We start from the raw sequence: 20,216 nt of genomic DNA, 5'->3' as shown, positions 1-20,216 counted from the left end.
CTTCAAGAACATCTGGAGTTGGGTATGACCAGCTATAAAAACTTCATAAACTTTTCGAAGTTGGAGCCATGCCAAACACGCCATAAATCAAAGATCTTTTACTGAGTCATTATACTTTTATTTTAGATTTAAAATAAAATATAAAATATTTTAATTTATTTTAAAAACTTCAGCTCCAGTATGAATCTTAAAGCTAGAGCCGTGCCAAATAGGTCTAATCCGTATCCCTGTTTTGTTTACTTTTATAATAGCAAAACGGTAACAAAAATAATTTTCAATTCATGCCTCTTATCAAATGGAAGATACTCTAATTTCAAAACGATGAAAAGGACAATTTGGTTTTCCGTATACGGACTAACTTATTTGGTGTCCATCTCATAGTCAATGCCAGAGCTATTAAGAAATTTGGTGAAACAATGAAAATCCAGTCAACATTTTACACTGTGTGACGCCGGCAGAGGCCGGAGGGTGCCTATCATGCATCTCTATCCAGAGGTACAACGTACCACGCATGAATTCGTAACAAAACGTCCATCACTTGTTTTTTCTTCCATTTCGTTGACTTGCAAGACAGAAGTCTTGTACAATGATGCTGCATTAAACAACAGCAAATGTAGTTCAAAAGGTCAAGTAACCATTTCTTACTGTACAAAAAAGTTAGTACTCCTTGAAATAAAAACGCTACACTTGCAGCTAGCATATAGTTCGCTCCGTCCTCAGCTAATCATCACTGCCAATAACAATATAATCAATGAAAACAAAGATATCTGCATCACTACTTGAAGAGCTCATACGTGACGCCATGGATGACAAATTAACGTAAATAGCTGTCTATGGGCAATGGTATTAGTGTCTAGATACGAGCTCGACTGGCGCAGGATATTTCCAGCTGAGCTGTGAAATGGAGACATAAATAGAGAAAACCGGAAAAGTAAAAAGTTGGTGAAGGAGAAAAGGGACACATATAGAGATCAATATATATACTTCTTTGAACTAAGGACAAAAGCCTGGCTACTTAATAGGGTAGAACAAGATACCGCATTGCTACGAAAGAATCAATGTAGTATTCTATGCAACGTGAACCTAAAACTATAATAAACAAAAAGATACAATCATACAAGATTGGCGGGTGGTATTGGCTTGAACTTTAGGTGATAAATCTGTCACCTTAATACCTAGCAATGGAGAGGTGCGTCCATCTTGTTCTTTCTCCCATTTTTTGTTCTTGCAATGGCACCCAACACGCCTCTCTTTCTCTAGCACGTATATTCCTTGCCTACTATCAGCTAACTCTTTCATTTTTTTTTGTTACATTGGAACTAATCTCTCTCTTTCACTACCCAAAAAAATACATCTCTTCCACACCAATACCATCCCACCTTTCTCCGCCATGATTCACCTTGATGTACACAAGATTGGTGCATCCTATTCTCTAGAAAATTTTAGGGTTTGAAACCTACGAGGTGTGAAAGGAAAAAGAAGAAGTTCTAGGATGGGCCAAGTGCTTCTAATTTAAGAACTAAGTGCTTCTAATTTAAGAATTAAGATCATTGAACAATGTAGATTTTTATAATTTGAAGTAGCTAAATTTTATTTCTAGAACTCGATTCATTCAAAAAAATTGAACTAATACCTTAGCAGTCCAGGATCGGGTCAGAACTCAGAACCTTGAAAACCATGCTCGAGTTACATCGCCCAAAAGATACCGGTCTAAACCACATCAGCCGCCCGGCCGGCACAAGCGGCGCCGGGGCCCACAATCAGCGACGCTGACTAGCTGGTACATATAAAAAAGATGTAAATAGTTGCACATGGGCACACGGCGTCGCTGGTTTGTTCGCGTTCGCAATCTCGCACACTTCGGACGGCGACGTTGGCGTCTAGCAAGGGGGCCAACAACACAGAGGAGAGAAGCCAGCAATGGCGCCGCCGCCGTGGTGGCTGCGGCGAGAGGTGCTCGTGGGGCTCGCGCTGGGCCAATTCGTCTCCCTGCTCATCACCTCCACCGGCTTTTCCTCATCCGAGCTCGCCCGCCGAGGTACGTTGCGCCGCCGCCGTCTGTGCTGTTCCCGTACGCCGGCGATGGCGCCCTGTGTAACTTGTCTCCCTCGAGTTCTTGGCGGGAGCACAGGACTCGCAAAATACTGGATTTTGTTATCGCTCTGAACAGAAAAGGCTGTCCTTTTATTTTCTAGCTGTGCCTTCAATTGTGCGTGTGCCGCGATTTTACTTGACAAGTTCTTCATGCTTTGATTGGCTAAGAAACTGGCATTTGGCTCCAGTAACTTCAACCGCCAATGCAAGTTTGTCTCGTTTATCCGCGTGTGCACGAAAATAAACGTTACAAAGAATGCCATGTTCAGATAAAAGATAAGACTGAATTGGGACAATTGGAAATTATGGAGACAAGACTGAATCACGAGGGTTTTTTTTTCAGGTGTCAATGCACCTACTTCACAGTCACTGCTGAATTACATCCTTCTTGCACTTGTTTATGGTGGGACACTGATATACAAAAGGCGACATTTGACGGTATGTCTGGATGCTGCTTTTCCACCCAGAGAGGTGTCTAAAAACTAATTTGGTTAAATTATTCATCTGGGGAAATGGAAACTAATAAAAAAACATGAACTGTTCTTCAGCTCTTATGCTCTAGAGAAATTCATATTACACAATGAAAAATAGCAGACTGAAAGTAATGAAGTATTTTACAGGCTCAAAATTTGTGATCACCAGTTGCGATGCTATTTTAGGTTTTCAGGAAGCAGAATAATCTTTTTAGTTGAAATACTGTTTGAATAAAAGGTTGAGATGCTATTTTGGGGTTTTAGCACATCCCCAACCTTTAAATTATTCCCTTGGACCAGTAGTTTGTGCTGTACTGTTTCTCTTCTTGTATGATTGATGCATGTACGTTGCATGTATAAAGCATCTTGCCCTGCTAACCAGAACATATGGCTAGTCTCTATATGTTAGCAAGGATTTTATGCGTATTCTTATTCCGTCCTTTACAAGTTGCTCAGGCTGTTTGTCACCATGGTGTTTATGTGGTGATAAAGTAATCTGAAATTTTCTACCAAAGTCAAAAGGAAAGCCTCAAATGTTTTCTATGTCTTGTTTCTGCAGGTTAAGTGGTACTATTACTTGCTGCTTGGCATCATCGATGTGGAGGCCAACTACATCGGTATGCAGTTACCATTTGAGAAAGTAAATTAGGCAATCAAGTTCGAACTGGAGTTTGTTTCTTTTTTCTTGTGTATTTGCTAAGTTGAATTGCTTCCCCCACCCCCACAGTTGTGAAGGCTTATCAGTACACATCCTTGACGAGTGTGATGCTCCTGGATTGCTGGTCAATTCCATGTGTCATTGTGCTCACTTGGATCTTCTTGAAGACAAAGTATGGGTTAAGGAAGTTCATCGGTGTTGGAGTTTGTGTGGCAGGCCTTGTACTGGTAGTGTTTTCTGATGTGCATGCCTCTGACCGAGCGAGTAAGAATATGCTTCATTATGGACGTTCTGACAAAGTTACACTATGATGCATCGTTAGCTCTGCTAAAGATTTTCTACTCAATATCTACAATTCACTTTGGTTCTTCAGCGCAGTTTTTTGTGGTCATAGCAGCGCATACCTGGTCCTAGAAGCCTAGGACATGACAGATGGATAAAAACTGCTGAATTTATTACAAAGTATAAGTGTGTAATTCATTTTTACGTCACACTTTGGAGTGCATTGCAGAAGGACCCAACCCCTTGAAAGGTGATTTGCTTGTTATTGGAGGATCCATGCTTTATGCCATCAGTAATGTTACTGAGGTAAGAAGCCACTGCACTTATCTTTGTTCAATGAACACTACCATTCTCCTTTAGCATATTTATCATTTGGATGACACTTGCTAGGATATGCATGATTCGTCATTTCTAGTATTTTTTTCATGATTATGAGACTAATATGTTTATTCATTGAGCTATGATAATTATGGCTGCAATTTATTGTTAAACATCTCATTGTCTTTGACATAAAGCAGAAATATATAGATGGAAACTTCAAATATTTCTGTCTACAAAATTTCAGGAGTATTTTGTCAAGAAAAGCAACAGAGTCGAGGTGATGGCAATGCTTGGTGTTTTTGGAGCAATTATAAGTGGTATACAGATGTATCCTTTAGCTTCTAAAAAAAGGCGAGAAAAGACTTGACCTCATGTGGTAGTTACTAATTTCTTTTCTTCACAGTAATTTCTTCTGCGGCACTTCTACTTCAAGCAAAACAAAACATAAGATTTCTAGTGACTGACAAATTTAACTACATCACCCCTTGCCTGCCAGATTTTTAGTGGTTCATTTTCTTTTTTATTTTGGTTGATATACAAACCACTTACTGATAAACTGGTTTAGCATGAAATGAAGGCTCAACCAGTGGTATGCGATGATCGATTCAACCAACAATACTGTAACAGTGAACCCCCCTTTTAAATACAGCCCAGAATTTTGAAGCATTTGTGGTTGTGGTTAGGTCAAAATAAGGAGCTTGGGAATAAGAAATTCTTTTGATTATAGACCAAACTGACTTAATTTCAACTTTACACATCAGAGGCAAGAAATATACTCCCATATTCCATTTCCTTGACAATGCTACAGAAGCATACTTGAACGACAAGAGCTCAGATCAACCCACTGGAATGCTAGTGCGGTGAGTATCCTCCCCTCCCTGCACTCTAATGAATTATTTATGAGCAACCATGTTCCGTTCTTCACCTTGTCGGTCATGATTCATTTTTTGACTATGTATTTTTATCTTTTCAGATTCTTCCCTTCATAGGATTCGCAGTGGCAATGTTCTTGTTCTACTCAACAGTACCAATTATACTCAAGGTAGAAACCACTGTCCTCTTGCAGACTAATTCATGATTGTCCTGAATAAATTTACAGAACATACGAGCATTTGATTTTTACAGATATGTGGTGCAACCATGCTAAATCTCTCACTACTGACCTCAGACATGTGGGCCGTTTTAATCCGTATCTTTGCTTACCATGAGAAGGTATGAACGCATGGATTCCTTTCTCCATTTATTCATCACAATTCACAATAGCCATTCATAAATTGATCTGGTGGAAGCAAACTCTGCCCATGTGCAGGTTGACTGGATGTACTTCGTTGCTTTTGCCGGCACAGCAATTGGCCTTGTCATCTACTCATACAAGTACTGTGCCTTTCCAGTTTTCTGTTCGCTGAACATGGATAGGTGCATAGCTATGATACTGTACTGGTGTCAACACTCACCACTTAAAAACTGCTGCAAGCAGGGGCTCAAAGCAGATTGCTGAAGGGACTGCACAGGTTACAGGGGCCGGGGACGAGGAGGCTGCAATGGCAAACCGCACAGCACAAGTTCCTTGTGTCGGGGACGACGGGCCATCCTCCAACAAGGAGTTTGCATCAGCTGCTACTGCCTCAAGGTAGTAGGCAACTGTCTACCAAACTGAACCAGTAATGGAACATATACACGGTTGTGAAGCGTGATATTCTTTTGCTATCAGATGTGAGGAAAGAAAAAGGGCTAGTAGCATTGCATAGCATGCTTTCTTGTTGATTCTATAATTTTTATAAACACGAAATCGAAATGTATTTGTTAATATTAAAGGAGCTGAATATTGTTTTTTGTTCATGCTTTCATGCATTGTATCTGCAATCCGGATGATCAGGGACTTGTGAATTTTCAGTATTCAGGGTCAGTAGAAAGTGAAGGCCGTTTTCCGTGTTCAGAGTTAGCATAAAGTGAGCAATTCGTATGGTCTGGATTCGGGGTTCCACATCTCCGGTATACCTTGCCAGCAAAAAAAAAAAGAGAGGTAAGATTGGAGACAAGTTTGTTAGGAAAAATAAAGAAAGCACTAAAGAGGATCTACCATACGCTAGGAAAACATGAAACACGATCCACTACGGATTGTTCCAGTATATTGTATGAGTATGTTTTGGAGATCGTATCGATGTCCAAGAGTACATCGCTATTATTACATTCCCAATACTTTTGAAATCACATAACTACTCGGTGTATGTGAGCCTGACAGTCAAGAGATTACAGGCGTACTACTTTGTCAGAAATAAAAGACATAATAGAACTCCCTAAATAAGTCATAAAGTTGTGACAAAAAAGGTCATGCAACTTCCTTGTTCACTTGTTCAGGTTTTTCAATCTTTTCTGCGACCTTGAAACAGATTGAGATTTTGTTTTGGCCATCCTTCTCCTCCTGCTAGGTGCACCAGAACTTTCCGTCAGGTACGCCTGCGCCATCGTCAACGGCTTTGAAATCGCTGGAGCAACCTCGCAATACATCGAGCTTTGTGGGCACCAGATCTGCCTTTTGGAGATCACCGGGTGTCGACCATCATAGAAACCATCTGTAACCTTGGGCAGCAGCTTCCTGGCATCATCTTGCTCAACCAGCTCAAATTGGTTCGAATGCTTCTCGGGCAAGTAGGGAGACACATGGCATACCAGCTTAAGTGGAAGGCCAGCCTTCACAGGAGACGAGGAGTACGATCCGGCGATGGATGGTGAGGCAAAACAAGCAGCAGAAAGCTGAAGCACCGGATGGGGAAGCAACATTCCAGCACCTCTGTGCTCATCACCCGTAGATGATGGCTCACGATCATTACAGGAGTGACTCTGAATGTGTCGACGGCACCACATCGATCTTTCTGAAAGCCTGGAGCTGTCACCTCTTTGCCCTATCGTTTCAGCTAACAGCCTCCGGATGGCTAAGCCTGCAGCCTCGAATTGGGGCGGCAGGAGCTCCAAGCAACCCATGGCAATGCCCAGTATGTCAGATGCCTCCGACAGACGGAACACGACGCACATCTTCAGGTTCTTCTCCCACATAACCTCGTGTTCGCGTGACACGGCGAGACACGCCACCAGTCCATCCTCGACACCCGGATCCGGCCATGGCCACAGCATGACAAGATCGTCGCCACCGCTCCTCCCTCGGATCGAGAACTCCCTCGACTCGCCGGCGAGCAAGTACCGGGTCAGCGACGGCAAGAACATGGACCCCTTTGGACGGCCGCCGGACTCGACCAGCCTGAAGAAGCTGTCCGCGCCATCGGCGAACCTCTCGAATCTCCGCAGCGTGATGTCGTCCAGTTCGGCCTCCTTGCGGCGAAACGGAGCGAAGCGTCTGGCCGCTTGGATCAAGTACTGGGAGATCGAGTTATTACCTGCTGGTGCTGGATCATTGCTGACGCAATCGCACTCCAACGCCCGCTTCTTGTACTGCGCGTGTAGCAGGTCGTCGCCTTCCTCGGCGACGCGCTTGAGCTTCGCCTTCCATTGCAGCAACGGCGGGTGGGAGATGTGGAGGTCTTCCGAGACGGCGACGACGCTGCGGATCTTGAGCACCGCCATCTCGAGCCTCTCGGCCCTGCCCTCGGCGCTCTCGTGGCTAGGCTTGTCGCCGGAGAGAATAGATGATATTCTGCTCACTGCCTCGGTTGCCACCGCCGATCCTACTATCTCCGCCATTAACGGCTCCTTGAAGTCAAAGGAGAGGGTGACCGTGTCTTTTCACCAAGAACAACGGAGTTGCTGCCTTGGCAGGTATTAGTGCAGGGCTCCAGGCTACCAAACGAGGATTCTTGAAATAATTTCCTGGGCTTTCCAGTCACTCAGTCAGACGAATAACAAGGACAAGTTTCTGGACTGAGGTTATTCTTTGTTCTTTGTGTACGTCATCGCTGACCTCATCATTGAATTAGACCTTGATGAGGTTGACGTAGATCTATTCCTAGGACAGCTAGCTCCGGCGATGCGCCGGCGCCGGAATGGCAAATCATCCCAGGAGGCAAGGAGGGCAACCGGGACGTCTGAGATTGCTATCAACGCTGCCATGATCTTGAAAATGCGCTTCGTTATCAATGCAGTGTTCCGCTGCCGTAAGAACACAGGTGACAGTGGTAACAAAATGCATCCGACTGTTATGCATAAACAAGTATGCTCAACCCAAATCCAGAATGCTTTTGAAACCATGCTCGATTTCATTATTGTTTCACTACGCTCCAGCGTTGGAGGGCGCTGTGAATATGCGTGCCGTTGACATGAAAAGATACATCGTGTACAGGGGTCATCACCCCTTTGTTCCCTGCAGAGACTTTCATCATGCAGACATAAACATACAATCCCCAGAATTTGTGCTCATCGTCTCTTCAAGGGAAAGGGCCAAAATAATCAGTCCCCCTGAAGAGATTGCGATGTTTGACAAGGAGACTCCGATTAGGAGCCCAGGTCCACCACTCTGGGTTTTTTAGACACGCGACACCGCGGCGCCTTCTCGCTCGCACCGAGCCATTTCTTGAGAAGCTCAAATACGTTCTCATTAGACAGCAGGCCACGGTGGTCGGCGCCGACGCCGACTCTTTCTTTCGCCGCGAACCCATCAGCCTGTCAAACACCATACATGGAAAGCTGAGAAGCGATCACTGATTAAGTTTAGCAAGACTGCACGAGGTATGCTATCCAAATGAACAAAAAAGGCACTTAAAGAGAATATGAAACTACTACTACTGCTGGGGTATGTATACTGCTGGCGCTGGGGTGTGTATACTGCTCATGTGCAACCTTGGTGTAAACCTGAAACTGCTACCGTTTCACTTTTGACATTTTTTGATGGAACTCACTTTTGACATTTTGATCTAGCATTCTACAGGCTCATGTAGTACTAGGCGTACAAAACAAAGAATGCAGTGCTTAGCATACCGCACGTGGCATGGTGTAGGATGGTTATCAACTTACCATTGCTGATTCAATAGGAACTGTGCAATCTCCATCCACATACGTGTATGCTGGCTGAAAAGAGGACGTCCAGGTTTCATATTACTGTGAAAAGCCATTGAAGGTATACAACTAGAGCCTGAGCCTGATGAGTTTAAACTTTCACGCAAGAGGGTACAGTACCACTGTGTGACACACTTCTGACAAATCTCCAATCGGGGAGCTTTCGGAGCCATAGCTGTGCGGAAATAGAAATAATGTATTAGAGACAGAAGAACAAAATCGCATGTATCAGCTACCAGACTTGTTAGTAGAGTATTTTCACCTAAAAAAATTCTGAAGTATGAAGAATCCTCACAAAAAAAATGTAATCTGGATTTTCAGCTTTGGATCTAGAATGTTAGTATATGTCTTTAAACAAAAGATTGACAAGAAACTACCTCATTTTTTCAAATCATATTCAATATTTATAGATTACCATCCCAATTCATGTCAGATGCTAAAGTTTCTCTACCTTAACCTCATAAATCGATAACCTACAGGCGTACGGGTAGTTGAAATAAAGAATGATGAATTTCAGAATAAAATCTAGAGCTCCTAATCGGGTAAAAGTACTTACCATACATCATATGGAGTGTCATAAGCTCTCCCATATATGTTGTAAAAACTCACAGTATCTGGTAGTTCAGCATTGTCTAGAATTCGGCGAGTCTCAGTGGCCCATTTGAAAACTGACATATTGAATGGCAGCGCTACTTTCTTCCCGTTATACGTGAGCTACAGATCCATAAGAAAATAGAATGAAGTATCAAAGGATTAAGAGTTACCCATGCTAGAAGAGCTGCCTGCATAGAGTCATGCACATGAATTCAATACCTATCTTGTAACTGAGTGATTCTTAACCTCTGGTATCAAAGTCACTTTATATTTATAAATGTATGTATTAACAATTGTGTCAGAAACAACACTACCCAAAAAGCATCTTTATGTTAAAATCTACCTCATTGTTCCTTAAAGCTTCTTCGAACAAGGATACACAATCACTTGCTTCATATTGAACTAGCTCCACCATTCCATCCTTTTCAGGGTTCTTACGCCAAACCTGAATAGTTGGTTTTTCCGTCCAATTGAAGTTCAGATTTGGCAACATTTCATAGATAGATGGGCATTCAACGAGCTGCATATAATTGGAACAAACTTAAAAAGGGGAGGAAAAGACAAGTGAAGAGTTTGTAGAGGTCGTTGGCTATTAGAACATGGCGAAAACATTGTTTGAAAAAGCATGGACAAGAAATTACCAGTTGGTGCATTGCCCATCTAGAAACAAAGAAGAAGCTCTCAAAACCATAAACAAACTGCAGTCCAGTAAGGAGAGAATCATTGATACATCCTGGGGCACCTGCAGAGATAAAAATTACTAATATAAAACACAATTCTGTAAAACGGCAGCAATAATAGAGGAAATTGACTGAAAGCTCAAACAAGTTACCTTGAAACGGACAAGCAATGCAAATCCATTTGTTTACATACTTTGAGAATACCTAGAAAATGGGGGAAACTGAGAAATGAATTTTTTTTGCCATAAGCAAAATGACATAGCAAACATGAAAACTCACATCATGATTCATAGACATGAAGCAGCGCACTAGCAATCCACCCATAGAATGTGAGATTATATTAACCTTTTTCCCTCGAGAGGTCTTATAAGCAGTTTCGAGTTTTGTTCTCAAACCAGCCATCGCTTTGTCTATCCTGCCAGATAAAACCACTGTTACAGAATCTTATGCTTGCTCAACAATGAAGTGTTGATCCATTCATTTATTGATGATACCAACTCAACACTCAGCAGCATACAGATAAGCCCACATATAGGAAAGTACCTGTTGCTTTGACGAAAATCATAACCATATCCAAATAGTGTGGTCCCTTTCTCGTATCCACAGTTAATGAGCATATCAATCATATCATGGAAGTGATACACCATAGTCAGATGGACAAGTTCTACAAACTGAAGCATAAAAGTAAAGGAAAAAAAATCATATCATAGACATTTATTCAGGGGCAGACCATAGAAAGGTGAAAACAATTTTACAGAAATGAAGTCCAATATTCTATGTGATTCTGACCATCAACTCTGACAGAGAACTAATGATACAATCAATCATTTTAGTCAGTGGTAATAACAAAGAACAATTATGTAACATCTGTATCAATGTCATCAGTTGCTTAAATGTGCTTAGGTCTTCATAAGCAATGCATGACTAGCCTTGTCTAACAGTCCAACTACTCAAGTTGCTGCTACCAGTACTCCTCATAAACCAGGTTCTTGTCTCTGGGAAGTTTGCTAATACTTTAGGCACCAAAAGCATGACTGAATGCACTACAAATTCCAAAACAGATTTTTTTTAAAAAAAACTAAACTTCATAAAGTTCATGGGTTGCTAACCTGAATCATGTTAGTTTACACATTACTACACAAAAATCAAATCTTGTTATCTTTATCTGTCCACAATTCAAATGCAGTCTATAGTGTATATCTACCAATTGTCTGTCCCTGTCCTTTCGAAAAGGAGAAAGGATGAAAAATGATTCCTTATGACATTGATAAGGATCACTAGTTCCTCTATGTAGCCGTTTCATTCTGTCCCCTTCCTATTCACACAAAACAACAATGAAGAGTGCCAAACGACTCACTCCAAATATCCCAGTCCTCTGGTTTCAAAAAAAGAATATACCATGCTTAGAAACCAAGAAAAGACCACCTTTTTTAATACCCCGACTAAACTAATAACGTTTTTAATCTTCCATTGAACGAACACACGGGAGCTCACCCAGGAAGGATCAAGAATGTCGATGGCGTACAGCCCGTGGTCGTCCTCCGGCACGACAATCTCCACGTCGTCGTCCAACGGCTCCACGTACCCTGCGCAGGAACAAGCAACCGGAAGCACGCTTCAGAAAACCACTCCCCAACTCGATTCAGGCGTCACCTGGAAGGGCCCCCCATGTGGTGGGACAGCTCGAGCGGGCAACCCACCGGAGTCAGCGTTGTAGAGCGACCAGAGGTACTTCTTGAAGTCGAGGTTGGCGAAGAGGATGCGCACCCAGACCCGGAGGTCGAACTTGGGGTTGGACCGCCGGCGCGCGTGCAGCACTGACCCGCCCATCCCGGACACCAGCAGCACAGGCTCCCGCCCGGCGTCCTCCACCGCCGCTCTCCCCCCACGGGAGCGCCTGCGGCGTCGTTGGCCCCGCAGGCGGCGGCGGAGCACGCGGAGGCGGAGCCGGAGCGCCGCGCCGAGCATGGCTGGCACTGGCAGTGGCACCGCGCAGGCGCGGAGAGGCGGGCATGGGGAGCGAGCGCGGTGTGGAGCGCGGGCGCGGTATTAATGGGCGGGCGCCCGGGGGGCTGGGGCGGTGACGGGTGAGCTGAGGGGCGGAGGCTTCTCGAGCGAGCGAGCTGCCGTGGACCACGGCTCGGTTTCGCCGCCGGTCAACCGACGGGGGAGGGAGAGTGAGTGGGTGGGATGGCCGGCGCGGGGGGAGCTGAGCAACCGAGTCCGTTGATCTCCGATCCGAGCGCGCTGAGCCGCTGACTGACATGCAGCCCGGTAGTGCCCGGGCCCAGCGTCAGTGTGCCGGAACATGTTGCGGCGATAAACCACGAGGACCGCGTGCGGATCAGCGAGGAATATTCCGGTTTCCTGTAACGCCGGCACATTATGGAAGAGGAAGAAGAGAGACGGTGCTGACGTGGCGTGGGGCCCACTCGCCAGTGGGACGCTACGGGAGGAACCCAATATTCGGATCGGGGCCGGGGCATGCAGTCGCGTGGCAGAGTGAGTCACTGACCGGTGAGCTCTCAGGTCTCTCCTCTTCTAGGCCGCTGCTGACTCGGCGTTCCTTCTTTTGTACGAGCGCTACCAGTAGCAGTAATTCACACGGTGACGCGATCATGCGACAAGGACACTCGTCTGTCTTCAGAGTTCAGAGAGGCAAGGTAGCTAGCGCTGCTGCTTGCTTCTGCTAGATATTTGGTCAATGCAATGCAATGGAGTGCTTGCTAAGCTGTGCGGCGCGCGCGGGCCACATCGGGCAGGCGGCTGGCGCAGGGCACTGCCATTACGGGTCGACCCGTTGCCATCGGCAGACTGGTGCATTCCAGTGTGACTTGGAGGAGGCTAGGAGCACGAAGAAGGTACACAGATATGTAACACACAAATAATCTACCATTTTTCACCAAGCTTGCTTAAAATTATTGCCCATTTCAAGCGCGGACATTAATCCAGGGGCTATACGACTGCCGGCCCTTTTTCACAGAAAACACTGGGAAAAAGAAAAAAAATAACCTTCAAATTGACCTTGCAATCAATTCCTGTAACAACTGTGAAGCTCTATATGGAGGAACACGAACAAAAGCCCTGGCACTTCTTGCACTGCAACACATGGACCAGTTGAAACGCAGGGCATCGCCATGAAAAAAACCATCAAAATCACAAGTTGCGCACGACCACACCGAACCGAAATGAACCAATGTTGAAGCCTATAGTTTGATGAGTTCATGCGCTTTAGCCCAGGGGTTCTTATAGGAAAGCATCCTTCTCCAGCAACTTGAGAACCTCATCCTGGTTGTTGAGCCTGGCAACCTCAATGGAGGTCTTACCATCCAGATTCTGGAGCGTGCTGCGACCGTTTCAACAAGTTAAACACAAATGAGGGGTTGGAATTGCTTAGGTTATAAGAATTAAGGAAGCAGCCTTTTGAACTTACACAGCAGCACCGTGATTTAACAGAAGATCCACACATTCCTTCCGACCGTACCCAGCAGCGTAATGCAATGGGGTGTTTTTGTTCTTATCCAGGGCGTCAACTGCAGCACCAGCCTCCAGAAGGATTTCTGCACACTTCAACTAATATACAGAACATTCAATTAATTCGCCACTAATCAATAAACAAAAAGAAATTCAGCACCATAGCAGGGACCTAATTCTATGGATATTCACATCTCATGTGGCCCTTAAGCACAAGACTATATATGTCTAAATCATACAGTAGTCAGCAGAGAAGTGCCACAACAAGGTATCAAAATATTCCAGGAAATTCCTTGCAACAAAGCCTTTACATAAATGAACAAATTACATAATACAAAATAAAACAGTTTAGTAGCATAAGGAAAACCTTTCCTGGGAAAAAAAATGTGAACCAAACTAGGTCTGTTGATCAACTCATGGAATGTTCAAATTACTTGTAATAAATTAAAAAAAATGGAATCCAGTTGTATAATGGATTAATGGTATAAAAAATACATAATATGTTTCAGTTTAAGAAAGCTAAATAGATTCACTTACCTCGCCATAGCCACATGCAAAATGCAAGGCCCTTCTTCCCTCAGCATCCTCTTCATCTTTGTCTGCTCCACCATCTAAAGCTTTCTTCAGACCCTATTATTTCATCAAAATTGTACAAACGTTTAATAGATTCCTCAGGAAAAAAAAAGGTAAATTCACATAATGTGCAAAGCTAACGAAAAATGTACATTTACAACAAAAAACATAAATGGGGAGATCTGCATGAATCAGTAGAATCCCTCTAAAAAATCCTATAGAATTCCTCCATTCCAAATGGAACCAAACAGCGGTAATCCAATGAAAAGTTTACTCATAATTTAACCACATATTTTTCTAATGTGAAACAGAAGGAACAAATTTTATCTAATAATAAAAACATTTGCCAGATTCACACTAATTGGAGGAATGAAGCCTAATTTGCAAGTTGCCTCCATCCCCGAAAAGTTTGATGGTTCACTTTTGAAGCATGTGGCTCAAGATCTATAAGTGCAAGAAACCAAATATGGCGTAAAACTGTCTAGAGAAAACAGGCCCCAACAAAGATGTTGATGTAACTCTTGTAGAATTCAGATTTAAAGTCATCTGTCTATTACCTCTGCATCACCAACACTGGCAGTGTGATGAACAATGGACTCATCGTCATACCCGCCTTCTTCCTCAGTTTCTTCAGGTCCAGAGAGTTCGGTGGAAGCACTAGAATCTCCTGGAAGGTTAATTCCCATTGCATGGCCAATCTTTTTAAGAACCTCAGGGTCATTCCAGTACCTAAATTTATTAAGAGAACTATCTCAGCAATTTTGAGGCCATAATCTGATCTCACAACTAGCATACAACAATAATAATACCTACTTCATCATTGCAGATGGACCACCATTCTCTATCTCATCAAGGATTGGCTTCAAGGATGGATCTTCCTTGATACGAGCCATTCGCTCTTCAAACTGCTCCTTATGAGCTGGACTACTCAAGTTCTCAAGCATACTGGACATAGTAGGATCCTATCACAGAAGGAGAGAACATGAGGAAATCATTATACGGGAATAAACCTGGCAACAAGTGGGGAAATCAATGCTTCTTTACCTGCATTAGAGCATTCCCAAGACGCTCTGCCATTGACACAAACTGAGGATTTTGCATGACTTGTTGCATTGTTTCCATGTACTGTTGAGGATCCAGTGCAGGGATACCCTGTTCTCCAGCACCCTGAGCACTTTTCTGAAGCTGTTCAGCCATCTGGTTGAACACAGGGTCACTTGCAATTTGCTCTGCCATCTCTCTTATCGCTGGATCCTGCACATGATGAGCATAATAATTAATACAGTAAAACTAACTCAATGAATGAGAATGTGTCTCAGCAGGGATAAAGATTATTGCACAACATCAGTATCTTAATTAAAACATATTAACGCAGTAGTGAGAGAGCTTACATTGAGCAAGCCACTCATAGAAGAAAAATCAAAAGGATTGGGGAGGCCGGCGCCCGCTGCTCCGGACAGCTTCTCTGGTTTCGAAGTTTTGCTCCCGTCTGAAAGATTTGGGTTCACCAATAATGAGAATATCAGAGACCACAGAATTATCCATTGGAGACAATAAACACACAATCATTACTTCTATCCTAGTTGCAAACAAATTAATGTACACATATTACTAGTTCACCAGAACAAGAAGCTCCAAGGTGCATCAAGTAACAGCAGAATGGTTCAATCTTTTTTTTTTCCAACTAGGCCCTTTTTTTTGAAAAGCAACTAGTCCTGTATTGAGCACCTGATATAAGCATTATGGAGAGGTTCCTTGTCACTAAGCACTACTGATAAATTTATCTCTATACACCATCTAACAAATCACTCATTATTCATAGAGCAACCAGTGAAGAACAGAATAACTGTAATGTAAGACAACCGATTCCTGGCATTCAAAATTCGCACCCATATGCACCACGATAAATACCAAATCCACCACCACATCTCAACTGCTCTCACTCCCACTGATTCAGCACACAACTTCAATTCCCCAACCCAGCAGTGTCATCCCCTACAATTCCGCCCCCACCGCATCGATCTAAACCCATCCATACGAACCGAACACCCCAAACAGAGCAACAACCTAGCAAACGATAACCCGCGGTGCGGATCTAGCGGCAGGAAGCGAGCCAAGGAATCACACACGGATCGCCAGACAACGTGGATAAACAAAACGCCGCAACAGAAAACCGCGGGAACCGCGGGGAGCGGGCGGCGAGGAAAGAGCCGGACGGAGGGGCGCTCGGTGGTTAGCAGTTACCGGAAGCCATGCGGAATCGGCCGGAGCGGCGCGAGGGCGATGCTTGCGAGGGAGACGGAGGGCTGAGGCGAGGACTCGGGAGAGGAAAACCCTGGTGAGCGGGGCGACAAGGCGAGGACTGATTAGGACATTTTTTTTATTTGTTTTACTTAGGCCTGGATGGTTATTTATCTCACAGGGAAATTGTAATTGCCATATTTGGGCTGCGGCAGATCACGCCCGTTCGTTCACTGAGACGACGGGTCAGATGGTTCCGCGAGCGTACGGGTTGTGATCGCACAGGCTCTCGTGCTTGTTCCATCCAGTAACAATCGTGATCTGGCCATCTGGGCCCAGCCCGCTTTGGCAAAAGACCACGCGAGCTGCGCCACAGCCGCACAGAGACAACGATGCCAACAGCAACAGGCAACAGCCTTCACACAGCCGTGCAGGCCGCGCGAGAGCGAATGGAGCAGCTCACCGGCCGCGCCGCCGCGTCAGGGCAAAGCCGCTAACTGGCGCGATGAGCGTACAGGGAGCAACAGCAATAGCGAGGCGCTGGCGAAGACTCCCAGCACTATCAGCTGATGATTTCGCATCGAGTTTGTTTGATCATGCAGCTACCAGTCACAACGAGTCTTGCAATTCATTCAGACGAAATGGTTGATCAGATCGGGAACACGGACATTACGATTCCAACAAGCCGTATATGCACAGAAACATTAAACACTAGCAATATTTGCTGCTTCCGCAACATGCGAGGTAACGGTCGTCCAATAAACCAGGCAACTGTTACCCTCCAGTAATAATATTTCAACAGGCCACTGCATATATACACCACTTATTGAGACATCTCTCCATCACAACATTATGTACGGTACAAAGTCACAAGACACGGCGCGCGAAAGGAAGCCAGTTGGAAACTTGGGAGTGCAGGAAGGTGAAATGCTCAAATGCACATAATAGTTAATTGAGCATGAAAGTTTTGGCAATCCAGCCAAATGTCACTATGAATTATCAGCTGGGCCGTGGTAGTTTCTCCTCCTGAGCTGGGATTCTGGAGCAGGTTGCTGAAGGAAGATCGTGGTAGGATCATTCGGGTCAACATACCTGCACATATCCATTAACAACTGAGTTCACCACGGATAAAACGATAACCAAGTGCAAAACATAACAGATTGCTAGATTCGAGCACTCACGCATGACGCATCATTTCATCAACAGGAGTCTGCGCAGCTTGCAGAGGGTCCACACGTGGTGCCATGTTAGCCGCAGACTGGGCTTCAAACTGGTTGTAGCGTCGCACAGACGCAACCAGGTTCAGGAAGAGAGGGACGAAAGTACCACAGCCACCTTCCTTGAACAAGATCTTGAAGGTGTGCGTCGAGTACAGGGCCCTGTTCTGGCTGTCTGGAACAACCTGCATTGGAACATTTGATGTTAGTGACGAGTGTCAGATGCACAGTATGTTTTGCCAAGTATAGTACTCACCGGTTCAACATATCCAGAAATGTTGTTGCAGTGAAATATGGGCTGACTGAACTTCTCACCGTGCACAAACAACTGCAGAGTCAAGCAAGCAAAAGCATTCAGATTGATATTGTGAAGAGACCAGCCCTTACATCATATTACTTGAGCACCACCCTGAATCAGAGAAACAACTTCGAACAGGTGAAAAAAAGGAACTGTGATGGTACTTTGAACACCTAACTAAATCTGTTGACAACCATAATACATGGGACAATAACACGACGATTAAACATCATCATATAAACCACTATGTCAGTAGACAACATTTTCCAAGCTGCTCGAAAATTACCTTGGTGGCAACAGCACAGTTACAACCCACAAGCTCAACTAAAACCAAGTTGTAAGCTAAGCAAAGAACAATGGGATCACTTTATTAACTTTACTAAAAAGGTACCCCGTACCAGCTAAAATTTACATTAAAAAGCATATGCTAAAATCACACGCTGCACTGCTAGATAAACAATGCTCGTCCAGTAAAATCCACCAAACATTTGAGAAACATCATATTACTTGAGCACCACTAATGAATGCTTGATCAAAACCTTGCCCTCATATGCAGGGGGATGTTTCTTAAACCAGCACCACATACGATGGGAGGAAATTGTGATATGCTCAAAGATAAACTCTAACCCGCCCACCCCACCCCGCAACACCAATGGAGAGCTAAGACTAGCCCACATGTTATTCCTATCCCCCTTTATCCCTTAATCCAGAGAAACCCAGAAGTCATTTCTATTTGTCGCACAAAAAATGATACAGGTAGATTTGAATTGGCCATGAAGTCAGTGTCTAAAACTACAAAGTAAACAGAGAATAGGAGTAGAACTTGAATGGAACTACTTACCAGGGGCATATCAAAAGCAAAGAAGTTACCAACAGGCTTGTTGGCAACAAATACCATCCTTATATTAGACAGGTAAATTGTTCCTTTTGTCTTCACATGACCCCCAGGAGCTCTGCTTGACAACAAAGAGAAGAAATAGTAAGAAAACATTGAATATCTGTTTTCCCCTAGCGGTGATTAAAGAGATAAAGGTTCCAATACAAGCATAAGTTTAAGCCTTATCCAAAGAACAAATCCATCTATCAAGTCTCAACCATAGTAGCCATTGGGCGATGAGGTGACAAATTATTATCAACCTTACAAACGGCAAAAAAATGTCTGTTCAACTACAATTTTTTATAGTTCTGTTGCAGTCTACTAAAGATAACTTAAATATCAACCAACCATACATGATTAGCCACAGTTCCCCCTTTCTCATTTAACTGTTCTATCCACCTGGCACTACAAATTCTCTAAATAACGAAATACAATAAGTCGTACAGATCATATTCGAATTTACATCTATTTGCGAACCCTGCAAAACATATCGGTGAAATATACCAACCAACCAGATTCTTCGCCAGACAAAGGGGCGGCGACCGGACCAATGGCCATCCCCGGCAGGACCTGCCCGGCAAAAACCCCCTGCCGATGACTAAATTCCGGCGGGCCGCACAGCCACCTCTAGCGTGAACGCCCCACAACACCCTGGATTTTGGGACGACTCCACCTCCCCTTCAGTTTCCACCTTAACAACCTAAACCTAGTCCGATAATCCCTAAATTCCCACCCGGGACCAGGAATCTCCCGCGACATCGAGAGATCAGCAGGTGGAAGGATACTTACGATGGGATCTTGTCGACGTGGAATTCGACGCCGTCGCGGGCGAGGACGAACATCTCGCCGTAGAACGGCACGGGCATCCCGTTCCCGAACAGCTGCGGGTTCTCCGCCATCTTCTCTCCCTCCTCTCCTTCCTCTCCCCGCTCCGATTCCTCCTCCCTCGGCCGCGTCGCTCGATCGATCGCCGGCAGAAGACGAAGACTCGCGAATCAGCAGTGAATGAGATCGGGATGGAACGCGGTTTAGATTCCGCAGCGATGCTTCGCGTCTATAGCGGTAGCGTCGGTTGCGTCGCGCTGTTTCCCTTCTCCGATTTCGGGTCGGTCTTCTCCGATTTTGGGTCGGTTCGTTGGAGCGTGTCAGCCTGGTGGACGCGTGCGGTGATGGGCTGACCATTTTTACGGCCGCGTGAGTTTGTTGTGGAGTGTTCTGGACCTTCCTCAGTTCGGTCTATCGTACGGTCCAGAGTGTTCCAGACCTAAATGGGCCCAAACCCAGCGGCTTTTTTCTGACTTGTTCCGAGGCCCTCTCTTTTCTGCATATGAAATAGCAATACTTCCTTTTTAAACATGGAGATATAAGTTTATCTGAATTTGTCTTTAATTCAAAATTTTAAACTTTAACTAGTAATATAAAGTTATATA

General features: G+C 44.4%; 4 protein-coding genes across 7 annotated transcripts; 1 reads left to right on the top strand and 3 right to left on the bottom strand.

Moving 5' to 3' along the window:
• Positions 1-1,783: 1,783 nt before the first annotated feature.
• On the top strand, positions 1,784-5,667 carry LOC112880444 (solute carrier family 35 member F1-like). Its single transcript, XM_025945079.1, has 11 exons — positions 1,784-2,038; positions 2,438-2,532; positions 3,127-3,184; positions 3,295-3,489; positions 3,737-3,813; positions 4,073-4,155; positions 4,637-4,688; positions 4,802-4,870; positions 4,954-5,040; positions 5,138-5,202; positions 5,306-5,667. The coding sequence occupies exons 1-11, from the start codon at positions 1,921-1,923 to the stop codon at positions 5,460-5,462; spliced, it is 1,056 nt and encodes a 351-aa protein (XP_025800864.1). The 5' UTR covers positions 1,784-1,920; the 3' UTR covers positions 5,463-5,667.
• A 2,346-nt stretch (positions 5,668-8,013) lies between these two features.
• Positions 8,014-12,275, bottom strand: LOC112880443 (phospholipase A(1) LCAT3). 4 transcript variants are annotated; one of them, XM_025945076.1, is made up of 11 exons: positions 11,807-12,275; positions 11,601-11,692; positions 10,650-10,777; positions 10,452-10,521; positions 10,259-10,310; positions 10,068-10,168; positions 9,770-9,946; positions 9,389-9,546; positions 8,953-9,007; positions 8,791-8,844; positions 8,014-8,439 (listed from the first exon to the last, which is right to left on the bottom strand). In XM_025945076.1, the coding sequence occupies exons 1-11, from the start codon at positions 12,072-12,074 to the stop codon at positions 8,272-8,274; spliced, it is 1,323 nt and encodes a 440-aa protein (XP_025800861.1). In that variant the 5' UTR covers positions 12,075-12,275; the 3' UTR covers positions 8,014-8,271. The 4 variants fall into 4 exon arrangements, with proteins under 4 accessions (XP_025800861.1, XP_025800860.1, XP_025800863.1 ...); XM_025945075.1 differs by having other exon boundaries at positions 10,386-10,521; positions 11,807-12,274; XM_025945078.1 differs by having other exon boundaries at positions 10,452-10,516; positions 10,650-10,695; positions 11,807-12,274.
• Positions 12,276-12,991: 716 nt separating this feature from the next.
• On the bottom strand, positions 12,992-16,519 carry LOC112880760 (ankyrin repeat domain-containing protein 2A-like). Its single transcript, XM_025945519.1, has 8 exons — positions 16,398-16,519; positions 15,545-15,642; positions 15,198-15,407; positions 14,967-15,115; positions 14,711-14,882; positions 14,118-14,210; positions 13,540-13,679; positions 12,992-13,452 (listed from the first exon to the last, which is right to left on the bottom strand). The coding sequence occupies exons 1-8, from the start codon at positions 16,405-16,407 to the stop codon at positions 13,353-13,355; spliced, it is 972 nt and encodes a 323-aa protein (XP_025801304.1). The 5' UTR covers positions 16,408-16,519; the 3' UTR covers positions 12,992-13,352.
• A 567-nt stretch (positions 16,520-17,086) lies between these two features.
• LOC112880761 lies at positions 17,087-19,832 on the bottom strand. Its single transcript, XM_025945520.1, has 5 exons — positions 19,576-19,832; positions 18,751-18,862; positions 17,868-17,939; positions 17,576-17,796; positions 17,087-17,486 (listed from the first exon to the last, which is right to left on the bottom strand). The coding sequence occupies exons 1-5, from the start codon at positions 19,683-19,685 to the stop codon at positions 17,384-17,386; spliced, it is 618 nt and encodes a 205-aa protein (XP_025801305.1). The 5' UTR covers positions 19,686-19,832; the 3' UTR covers positions 17,087-17,383.
• Positions 19,833-20,216: the final 384 nt, after the last annotated feature.

Source organism: Panicum hallii, chromosome 2 (assembly GCF_002211085.1).
Source record: "Panicum hallii strain FIL2 chromosome 2, PHallii_v3.1, whole genome shotgun sequence".
Classification (NCBI taxonomy): domain Eukaryota; kingdom Viridiplantae; phylum Streptophyta; class Magnoliopsida; order Poales; family Poaceae; genus Panicum; species Panicum hallii.
Note: the sequence above shows the minus strand (reverse complement) of the source record. Positions and strands in the feature narration are given on the sequence as shown.